The sequence below is a fragment of the Puntigrus tetrazona genome, chromosome 25 (assembly GCF_018831695.1).
Source record: "Puntigrus tetrazona isolate hp1 chromosome 25, ASM1883169v1, whole genome shotgun sequence".
In the NCBI taxonomy this organism is placed as follows: Eukaryota; Metazoa; Chordata; class Actinopteri; order Cypriniformes; family Cyprinidae; genus Puntigrus; species Puntigrus tetrazona.
In genome coordinates this window covers 820,085-832,584 of record NC_056723.1, presented here as the reverse complement: position 1 = coordinate 832,584, position 12,500 = coordinate 820,085, and the positions used below count along the sequence as shown (strand labels likewise).

Here is a 12,500-nt window from a genome sequence, read left to right as displayed (position 1 = left end):
AATATCATCAAAAAAAATGAAGTGAAGAGCGAAGATGAATCATGCGAAACAATCAAATAAAGTGAAACATGCAAGAAATGCGACGCCACGCGACAAAACTAAGATGACATCATTCAAAAGTAAAAAAAACATACAAACAAAGATAAAAACGACATTTTCAAGTAAAACATACATATAATGCGGTAAAATTAAATAAAAGCAGGAATAAAATAAAAGCTCAAGGTCAAGCGTGATGCAAATCCTCAAAACACTTTTGAAGCATTATTGCACTCTTTTATTAAAGATATTTAGTAAATTTACTACCAAAAATATATCAAAGCTTTGTCTGATCATATTCTGATCAGTAATATGCACTGCTCAGAACTTCATCGGGACTCATTTAAAGGGATTTCTTTGGTTCCTGATTATCTAGTAGTTGTTTTTTGCATACGGTTATTTTTACGATCAAGCGTGCCGAAGAAGAGCATCAAGAGGACGGGTTTTTACAACACAACCGCTTTCAGACACAGAAGAACATCACGTGAAAAACCTCCACGGTGCTAGACTAGAAGAAATGCCGAAAACACCATAAAAATAAGACGTTTAAGTAATGCAAACCAAAAAAATAAAAAAAATAAAAATCATAAAATAAAAATAAATAAATGCTAGTCACAAAACTCTAAAATAATAAAATGCAAAAAATAATAAAATATATAAAAATAATATTAAATTATTAAATTATAAATAAGTATTCCGAACTAAGCGGCAACAACAAACATAAAATTATTACTTTAATGTTTTGAAATGAAAGGAAATTTGATTCTCAGCTAAGTGGCTTCAGTTTACGTGAATTGGTTTGTTTCGGCAGATTTCACAGTTTTCTTATTGAGCGAGAATTTAATGTTTAAATATGGAACGATAAAAGATAGCTTTGAACATCTCGCCAGAAGAAAGAAACACAGCTTGGTTAAAATCAGGAAAGATGTAAATCTACAGCAAGCGTCATGGGCTCATGCTGCAGTGCATGCTGGGAACTCACGAGTGATGTGTTTGATATCCTAGCTGGGAAAACAGGGAATGATGATGGCTCACGACTTACTTTTTTACTTTGCCATTCTAAATTAAATGCATGCACGTACGAATAAACGAATACATAAATTAAATCTCATTTAAATAAAATGTCATGAATGCAGTTTTTTTAAAAGCTTCCAATGGGCCGGATCTTGCCCTGTTTCCCCTCTCCTGTAATTTGTGCTCTTTAAAGTTTCTCGAAGAGACGCTCTGACTGACTACAAAGGCCAAAACTATTTGAGAAACGCGTCTGACTGAAGCGCACACGCACGTCTTAAAGGGAAAGTGCACCAGAAAAAAAACCCCGTAGAATTGCATTACTTCCTCACCGATGGAGGCGAATGGGTGCCGTCGGAACAAGATAAGAACACGACAATAATCCACACCCCTTCCGGTCTTGACATATTTATAACAAGCTCATAATTCACAATAACGCATCTCCTGTTGTCTTTCGCGGTAAAAATGTTATTTTAGAGTGGTTTCAGATTGTCTCGACCGAAACGCTAGAGCTGTTATAGATCATAAACTCGTATTTGAGTTAAAGGAAGTCTTGATGGCTGTGGATTATTGCGATGATTAGTGTCTCGTTCTGACGGCACCCATTCGCTTGCATTGGCGAGGAAATGCTACGTTTCTCCAAATCTGTTCCTGTGCGCAAATACAGCTAGCGGTGGAAACGCAGTCAGCCATTGGTTGGGTTCAAACGAACAGAAATGAATCTGATAAAATAAGACTCTTTCTAATATGCATAAGTTTAGATGCTTCTCGTGCAGCCGCCGTAAAAACACGGTAAACTGCTGTAACTGTACATTAATAACAATAACATTCATTTTAATAGACTTTTCTGCAATATTTACAAACCTGAGTGTCTTCCTGGAGTTCAGACACACACACACACACACACACACACACACACACAGAGACACACACACAGACACACACACACACACACACACACAGAGACACACACACAGACACAAACACACACACAGAGACACACACACACACACACACACACACACACACACACACAGAGACACACACACACACACACACACACACACACACAGACACACACACACACACACACACACACACACACACACACACACACACACACACACACACACACACACACACACACACACACACAGACAGACACAAACAGAGATACAGACACACACACACTCACAGAGACACACAGAGACACACACACACACACACACACACACACACACACACACACACACACACACACACACAGACACACACACACAGACACACACACACACACACACACACACACACACACACACACACAGACAGACACACACACACACACACACACACACACACACACACACACACACACACACACAGACACACACACACAGACACACACACACACACACACACACACACACACACACAGAGACACACACACAGAGACACACACACACACACACACACACACACAGACACACACACACACAGACACACACACACACACACACACACACACACACACACACACACACACACACACACACACACACACACACACACACACAGACACACACACACACACACACACACACACACACACACACACACACACACACACTCACACACACACACACACACACACACACACACACACACACACACACACACACACACACACACACACACACACACACACACACACACACACACACACACACACACACACACACACACACACACACACAGACACACACACACACACACACACACACACAGACACACACACACACACACACACACACACACACACACAGACACACACACACACACACACACACACACACACACACACACACACACAGACACACACACACAGACACACACACACACACACACACACACACACACACACACACACACACACACACACACACAGCACTGACGTTCAGGAAAGCAGGGAGAGAAAAACACCTGAAACAGATGAGTGTTATTTCCTGTGGATCTTTGTGCACGCAGGACGACAGATAAAGGCAAACGCAGAGAGAATTTTTAAGCATTAAAATAATAACACAAATGTCCTGAAATCTGAACACTACCAGTCAAACTTTTTTTGAATAGAATTTATCCTTTTTTTCCCTTCTGCTTAACAAGAGTGCATCAAAATACAGAAAAAAACAATAAAACGGTGAAATATTTGAACATATTTTTAAATGTGATTTATTTGTGTGATCCAACTCCAGGTTACGGTTAAAAACCAAATGCGATAAACAAACTTTTTAGGAAAGAATCAGACATGGGTCTCCTGTAGGCTAATAATAATATAAATTAATAAAAACATCAGAAACCGATAATTATATTATGCCCTCCAAACACAAATGTTATCAAACAGCAAATGCATTATATATATATATATATATATATATATATATATATATATATACATATGAATGTGATATTATCACAAACTTTGATCTATCGTGACTTTAAGCGCTCACAAAAAACAAAACAAAAATCGTTTAATCGATTCTGATTGGCTGTTGCATTCCAAAGCTCAACACGCTCGTGTGTGATTGGTTGAAATGTGCAACTCGGTAAAAACGGCTAAAATAAAAAAAGTGAGCTGATCTAAACGTGTGCCGTAAAATGAACACTATTCATTTTCACTTTGTTGGCAATAGACGTAATTTAATTAAATTAGTTTGACCTCCCCTCGATACGGCGTCGGCCAATCGGGTCGCACGGTGTAAAAACGCCCATTACGTCTTATACTTGATGAGCTTTCTAATCATTCTACTTTTTAATGCAATTCTTATTGAAAAGTGAAATACTGGAAGGATAAATCTTCTGGTCCCTTCATCAGACTCGGTGGTATGGAAACCTGTCAGGTGTTACAGAAATACAGCTGGAGGAAAGATGGATCAAAATTAAATCACGAGGAAACCAAAAATAGCACTTGAACGTGTGTAGAAAATAAAGAATGTCTAATAAACTGCAAAAGAACATTCAAAAACGTGAAAGCATTAAAAACACTAAAAGACGCTAAAATTGTTTTTAGTTATAAATAAAAAAAAATGTTTTAAAGTACAGACGTTACATTTCAAAACAAAATTTGAAAATTTGAACAACCTTAAAAAATAAAGTTCTTCATGTCAAAATATTGGTAAATATTTGAAATGAAGTTCTAAAATTTAAAGTAACATTTAAAAATACAAAGAAATTCTAAATATCAAAGCAAAAAAATAAAGATTTGCATTTCAAAACGTTTGCAAAATGAACGGTTCACAAGAAAAAAAAGAAAAAAAAACAGTCTGAAGGTTGAAAGGTTCTAAATTTCTAAATGTTGAAAAAAAAATGTAAGGTCAAAATATTTAAAACAAAAGTAAAAAAAGACAATTTCAAAAAAATGTTCTCGGATGCGATGTTACATTTCCAAAAAGAATGAGAAAATAAAGCAATATTTAAAAGTTCAAAAGAAAGATTTAAATTTTGAGACATTTATAAATAAGACATTTACAAAGATTATGTGAAAATTTTAAATAAAAGACATTTCATCATTTCAAAAAGAAGACTTTTTAAAAGTTGAATCGAACGAGAAGTTGAAAATAAAAGCATTTGAGGACGATGCGTTTTCATGAGTGTTGATGGTGAGAGCGTTTAATCCCTGACACGGCTGGCATGAAGAGGGCAGCAGGTGGCACTAATGTGGTCTGGCACTGGAAGTCTTTCACACACTCCGTGACCCCGCTGAGTCTCTTTGAGCGTAAAAAGAGCCATGCGGTCAGTAAATGAGCCCTGATTCAACACCTTCTACTGTCTCAAGTGATGCCAGCGGAACAACAACAACTAAGCATCAAAATGATCGAACAAAAACAAAAATGCACTTTGCTCATTCACGTGGTTTGATGCAAAATGCAGCCCTTTATAAATGCATCTTCATTTATTAACATTAAAACTGTTATTGTTGCACTGCTACTGCTGTGATCAAACCTGTAAAGCATCATTCATCAATTCGTATATAACTGCATAGACACTCCATTTTAATGCTCAGTGTATCTCATGCTGTTAAAACAATCTATCCGCTCAGAACTGCGGCAGGAGAAAACTAACAAACAGGATGACGTACGCGACACAATATGGATTTTAAGAACCAAATGTGCTCATAAGCGTAATATAACTGCTCACTTTCATCTGATTCAAGGTGTTCATTTATTATGCATTACTACTGTTAGTGTTTATCAAGGGCTAGTGATATGATCAAACCTGTAACACTAGATACATTCATTTCAATTCAATGCAACTGCATAGCAACTCCACAACTACCACCCCACCATAGCAACACCCTAGCAACCACTCAAAATGCTCTAGCAACCACCTATAACACCATAGAAACTCTCCAACAACCACTCTAAATAAACAATCAACCACCTTGACCACTATAGCAACTGCATAGAAACTCCTTAGCAACCACTCAGAACACTTCAGCAATGCAACTAGCAACCACCTATCATAGCACCACCCCAACTACCACCCACAATACCTCAACAATCGCCTATAACACCATAGCAACTGCAAAGCAACTCCCTAACAATCAAAACAAGTGTATAACAGCAATCCTAAATAACCAATTGGCCACCTAGGGCACCATAGCAACTCTCTAGCAACAACCCAGAAAACCTTAGTAATACAACTGCATAGCGAATTCTTAGTAACCACAAAAAATACCTAAGAACACCATAGCAACTTAACGGCATAACAACTCCCTAGCAATCACCTAACCCACCATAGCAACTCCCTAGCAACCAGTCAAGATAAACCAGCGACCACTTACATCTCTTTAATGTAGATGATGGTTTCTAAGGGCAGATGAGCGTCCTCACTCGAGGTCGTCTTCTCGATTCTGTGTTAGCATTCTTTGCTCACTTCCCAGTGGCCATTAACAAGAGAAATGGATTAACTGAGGCTCCAGGCAGCAGTTAATCAGCCCATGATCTGGTTGTGCTGTCTCTAGTGAGGCTTCAGCTCAGCTTCTCCGTGGGCCTGAATCGCTCTGGACCAAAACCAGACATTTGTCTCGAAAGCCCAAGGATTTGTTCTTCCTTATCAAACCCGCCGCCGTTAAATATGTGGAGTGTGAGCAGGAGGAAGGTACGGATCCAGCGCTCCGGACGATATATGATGCTTTTAAGACGATGAAGATCAGTTCGGGGTGTTTAAAGCTGCCACAGATCTTAGATACTCGATGTTTAAGGAAAGCTCAGATGAACGAGTAAATATTCCTGCTCAGGTTTATGTCTTCTGCACACTAATGCACATCAGCTCATTCATCTGCCAGATCTGAGAACAGAGAGTTTAAAACATTGCACGCTCGCTTTGTACATGATACCCTTCTGAGCAGAGACATATTAACTATAATTACAGGACAGATTGAATCATTGTTTTTTTTTAAGGGTTATTTTAGTTTTGGGAGTCCCCAACCACAGGTGGACATGCACGCAAAGTCAATTTTTTCATATTTTCTTTCAAACATGTGTCTATTATTATTGTCATTGAACTCTTCTACCTTATACTGTACAGTGCTTTGATGCAACCTGCGTTGTTAAAAGCGCTATATAAATAAAAACGATTGATTGAAATGATTGATTATTAAAGAAATAAGCTGTCACGAAGCACTTCCGGCGGGCGCGTGACTGATGACGCTGAATGATTTGCTCGTGTTCCTCAGCACCAGAGTCTGGACACGTTTTCATGTTTTGCGTGACATTCAGACTCTTTCTGGAGTCTAGACGAGAAAGTCGCGAGGAGTTGAGTACAGCAGCCTCTGGCGGCAGTTGCAGGATATTGATATGCAAGGCATTAGAAGATATTAAACAGCCTAACCAGAAAGACTGTGTATAGAAAGGGATCTGAACATCACATCAGCATCAACAAAAATGGATTTGGATTTAGTTAAAAGTTATTAAAAATAACGAGTGTTATGCTGTCGATATTACTTGTAGGATAATATAACGAGAACACAGTATTAGTCTCTCATTTTAAAGGCACTGTCTCCATCTGCTGGTCAGTGTTCATAAAAGCATCATCTCTTCTTTGCATTTTCTTATTTTTACATTTTGCATCTTAGTTTTTCTGCTTTTTTTCATTCAGCTTTAGTGTTTGAGGAGCTCAAAGAGGGGAGAGCATGAGGGACAAAAGAAGAAAAAGATTAAAAAAACTACCTGAAATGACCAGAGAGACAGAGAGAGAGAGAGAGAGAAAGCTGAGACAGATCTTAGAGAGAGAGATGAGAGAGGAGAGAGAGAGACAGAGAGAGAGAGAGTAGAGAGAGAGAGAGAGAGAGAGAGAGAGAGAGAGAGAGAGAGAGAGAGAGAGAGAGAGAGACAGAGAGAGAGAGAGAGAGAGAGAGAGAGAGAGAGAGAGAGAGACAGAGAGAGAGACATTGAGACTCGACAGAGAGAGAGAGACAGAGAGAGAGAGAGAGAGACAGAGAGAGAGAGAGAGAGACAGAGAGAGAGAGAGAGAGAGAGAGAGAGAGAGAGAGAGAGAGAGAGAGAGAGAGAGAGAGAGAGAGAGAGAGAGAGAACCACAGAGAGAGAGAGAGAGAGAGAGAGAGAGAGAGAGAGAGAGAGAGACAGAGAGAGAGAGAGAGAGAGAGAGAGAGAGAGACAGAGAGAGAGATTATTATTGTCATTGTACTCTTCTACAGAGAGAGAGTACAGAGAGAGAGAGACGAGAGAGAGAGAGAGAGACAGAGAGAGAGAGAGAGAAGAGAGAGTCAGAGAAGCAGAGAGAGAGCGGGCAGTGACTGATGACGCTGAATGATTTGCTCGTGTTCCTCAGCACCAGAGTCTGGACACGTTTTCATGTTTTGCGAGACATTCAGACTCTTTCTGGAGAGAGAGAGAGAAAGTCGCAGAGAGAGAGTTGAGTACAGCAGAGAGAGCGGCAGTTAGAGAGAGAGACAGGAGAGAGATAGAGAAGATATTAAACAGCCTAACCAGAGAAGAGACTGTGTATAGAAAGGGATCTGAACATCACATCAGCATCAACAAAAATGGATTTGGATTTAGTTAAAGTTATTAAAAATAACGAGTGTTATGCTGTCGATATTACTTGTAGGATAAATATAACAAGAACACAGTATTAGTCTCTCATTTTAAAGAGCACTGTCTCCATCTGCTGGTCAGTGTTCATAAAAGCATTATCTCTTCTTTGCATTTTCTTATTTTACATTTTGCATCTTAGTTTTTCTGCTTTTTTTTTCATTCAGCTTTAGTGTTTGAGGAGCCCAAAGAGGGGAGAGAGAGGGAGAAAGAGAGAGAGCACCTGAGAGAGACAAGAGAGAGAGAGAGAGAGAGAGAGAGAGAGAGAGAGAGAGACAGAGAGAGAGAGAGAGAGAGAGAGAGAGAGAGAGAGAGAGAGAGAGAGACAGAGAGAGAGAGAGAGAGAGAGAGAGAGAGAGAGAGAGAGAGAGAGAGAGAGAGAGAGAGAGAGAGAGAGAGAGAGAGAGAGAGAGAGAGAGAGAGAGAGAGAGAGAGAGAGAGAGAGAGAGAGAGAGAGAGAGAGAGAGAGAGAGAGAGAGAGAGAGAGAGAGAGAGAGAGAGAGAGAGAGAGAGAGAGAGAGAGAGAGAGAGAGAGAGAGAGAGAGAGAGAGAGAGAGAGAGAGAGAGAGAGAGAGAGAGAGAGAGAGAGAGAGAGAGAGAGAGAGAGAGAGAGAGAGAGAGAGAGAGAGAGAGAGAGAGAGAGAGAGAGAGAGAGAGAGAGAGAGAGAGAGAGAGAGAGAGAGAGAGAGAGAGAGAGAGAGAGAGAGAGAGAGAGAGAGAGAGAGAGAGAGAGAGAGAGAGAGAGAGAGAGAGAGAGAGAGAGAGAGAGACAGAGAGAGAGACAGAGAGAGAGAGAGAGAGAGACAGAGAGAGAGAGAGAGAGAGAGAGAGAGAGAGAGAGAGACAGAGAGAGAGAGAGAGAGAGAGAGAGAGAGAGAGAGAGAGAATCTAATTCAACATATTAACAAAAGCTACAGTAAATGTAAAGCAGCACAGGAATGGATCGTTAAAATCAAATCAAATCTCAAAGCAATTTTTCCATCAATGCTGAACGTCTTTGCTTCTCAAACTTCACCGATCCGCTTCCAAACAGACGAAAACCACCCAAATAAACACGTTTCCTTTTATTGTGATGATCAGCATTAGTACAGCGCCGCGGATTCCAGTCGCATCTCGTTCGTTTTTTTCTCGTAGCACCAAAGATTTGGTAATAAAACACCGGACGCTGCGGAGGAAGCCGTCTTTGGGTCACGGGTGGAAAACACTTCAAGTATGAATATTAAAAAGACATCGACAAAGCTGTTAAATCACGGCACATAGTGCATCATACAGTGCTTTCATTTCTGATACAGACCTCATAGAGTTCAGTTTATCAACACCATGGATCGGTTAGTTAACCTAAAACGGGCCGCATCCTTCAAGTTATATTATCTATATTATCACACGTTAAGCGTAATCAAGCCGACTTTGGTTGAAAGCGATTTAAACTACATTAACCTACACTATTTACATGTCTAAAACTAACTAGTACTGGTTAAAGCTCGCTCAGTAGAGCACCGTCACTCTGTAAACCTCTTGTTAATGAATGATAAATGGCAAAAAAAATCAACATTTCATAATATCATGATTTTCTTGTCGCGAGGACGAGACGTATATACATTTAGTTACGGAATAAATACTGTCAATAATATATAAATAAGGCAGAACACAATCACACGCACGAGTGGTTATGATTATGAGAGGTAGGGTTAATCTGATCTACTTTAAGCTTCCCTTCTAATAAAACTGATGCGTATTAGTCTATTTAATCCCACTTTATTAGGTCACGTCATTTAATGTAGAGTCCTGACTGTAGACTGGAGTAATGATGCTGAAAATTCAGCTTTGCATCAAAGGAATAAATTACATCGTATAACGGATTCGCCATGAAAACGGCTATTTTGTATCGCAATAATATTTCCGATTTTTTTTTGTACTGCGTTTTTGATCGAATGAATGCATTCGATGTCAAATCCTAGCGATCTTCAGTGTTAACCGAATCAGTCAAATAACTGATTCAGATGAATCAGGTTTAGAGGTTAGCGGTCTTCACTAGTCAAACAGTCGGTCACCTAAACCAGCTTAACCCAGCTGTTTTGAAATCGATTAGTAACCGTGAAAAATGCACATGCTAACATCATTTCATGAACTCTATTTAGCACCGTTAACTGATATTATTAAAATATATATACTAACCAGACTAGTTAGGACGTCTGTTCACTTTGCTGACCTTTAACCTAAAGGAGATTTCAGTAGTGCTCCTTTGCAGTGTTTTCTACCTTCTTCTAGATTGTCAAACCCATTTTAAGTCAGACTTTGATGCAAGAAACGAGGAAAACCTTCAATCCATATCAAGCGGATTGCTGTCGTCACAGTCTTTTGCTCCACGTGAAACAAAAAGCACTCATCCAGTAGTTCGTTTGCTTCCGGAAAAAGAGCAGATGTTTATGAAAACACAGTTGTTAAATGCATCCCTTTCCGTCGAAACTCTGCCCAAAACGAAAGATTAGAGTTTTTTTCTACGAACCCCCAGATATGCCGCTGTGAGCAGAACCGGTCCTGAAGGAGTCTTCTGGTCGATCTCCACTGACCACATGTTGATTCATTCTCACACGCCATTGGATAAAGTCGACGTTTCTGCGTAAAAACGAATTTAATCTGCACCCCGAGCCGTCCTGATTCGTGAAGGGACTCGCGGTGATTTGGTTCCTGTACGTTTCGGAAAGTGCAGAAGTGAGACGTTTCGTACTAGCTGCCGGACGACTTGATTTAGTGGACGTCTTTCTCACTGGATTTTGACAAAAAGGCCTGTATGAGGATGAGGAAGACACTTCCCGCAGAAACCTCCGCAGCGGCCGTAGATTCTGCTCCCGTCCTGCAACAATTAAACACAAATCACTGCGTGCATTAATACCTGTTATAAGAATCAGTGTTGGAGGAAGCTACTTTTAAAAGTAGTGTTCAAATCAGATTTGGGGGGAACTTCTGTGGGCATTTCTACCTTTATTTGACCTTCTGAGTACATTTAATCAGTGAACATTTGGGCAGTTAGCAAGCAAATAATATCATTATCAACGAAATTATTATCTTTGCACTGCAGAGGAAACAGAAGCTGCGTCTGAAGTGGGGTTTATGTTTGTCTGTTTTGATTTAATCTGAGGGACACTGAATATGTTTTGTGCCGTGAGTAAATACATGTTGATATTTATTTGACGCACAACGCTCTGCACTTACTCCCGATTTCTCTCAACATGGCAACACAAGAGCTGTCCATCAAAACACAAAACACTATTTGAAAAGTAACTCAAATTTCATTTTAATTTTGTAAACTAAAAAGAAATGTGTTATTTTACTTAAAAAGTAATCAACGTAACTCACATTACTTGTTTACTACTACTACTACTACTACTACTACTACTACTACTACCACTACTAATATCTCTACTGCTAATATTATTATTATTACTACTACTATTACTACCACTACTACTACTACTACTACTACTACTACTACTACTACTACTACTATTATTACTACTACTACTACTACTACTACTATTACTACTACTACTACCACTACTACCACTACTACTACTACTACTACTACTGCTGCACTGCTACTACTGCTGCTGCTGCTGCACTGCTACTGCTGCTGCTGCTACTGCTGCTGCCATTACTACTACTACCACTGCTGCTGCTGCTACTGCTGCTGCTGCTGCTGCTGCTGCTGCACTGCTGCTGCCACTGCTACTGCTGCCACTGCTGCTGCTACTACACTGCTACTGCTACCACTGTTGCTGCTGCTGCTGTTGTGCTGCTGCTGCTGCTGCTGCTGCACTGCTGCACTGCTGCTGCTGCTGCTGCTGCTGCTGCTGCTGCTCTGCTGCTGTTACCACCACTGCACTGCTGGTGCTGCTGTTGCTGTGCTGCTGCTGTTACTGCCACTGCTGCTGTTGCTGCCCCACTGCTGCTGCTGCTGCTGCTGCTGCTGCTGCTGCTGCTGCTGCTGCTGCTGCTGCTGCACTGCTGTTGTGCTGCCACTGCTGCTGCCACTGCCACTGCTGCTGCTGCTGCTGCTGCCACCACCACCATTGCTGCTGCTGCTGCTGCTGCTGTTGTTACTGCTGCTGGTTACTGCCACTGTTGCTGCTGCTACCACTGCTGCTACCACCACTGTTGCCCACCACTGCTGCTGCTGCTGCCACCACTGCTGCTGCTGCCACTGCTGCTGCTGCTGCTGCACCACCTGCTGCCACCACCACCACTGCTGCTGCTGCTGCTGCTGCTGCTGCTGCTGCTGCTGCTGCCACTGCTGCTGCTGTTGCTGCTGCTGCCACTGCTGCTGCTATTACTGCTGCTCGACCA

The 12,500-nt window shown here is 40.8% G+C and overlaps 1 protein-coding gene across 1 annotated transcript in view; it reads right to left on the bottom strand.

The window, feature by feature from the left end:
* Positions 1-9,205: 9,205 nt before the first annotated feature.
* Positions 9,206-12,500, bottom strand: part of LOC122331030 (A disintegrin and metalloproteinase with thrombospondin motifs 20) — a 90,363-nt gene continuing 87,068 nt past the window's right edge. The window contains exon 38 of the mRNA XM_043228457.1: positions 9,206-11,010. Within this exon, the coding sequence (XP_043084392.1) occupies positions 10,921-11,010 (90 nt within the window). The 3' untranslated portion in view covers positions 9,206-10,920. The remainder of the gene's footprint in view (positions 11,011-12,500) is intronic.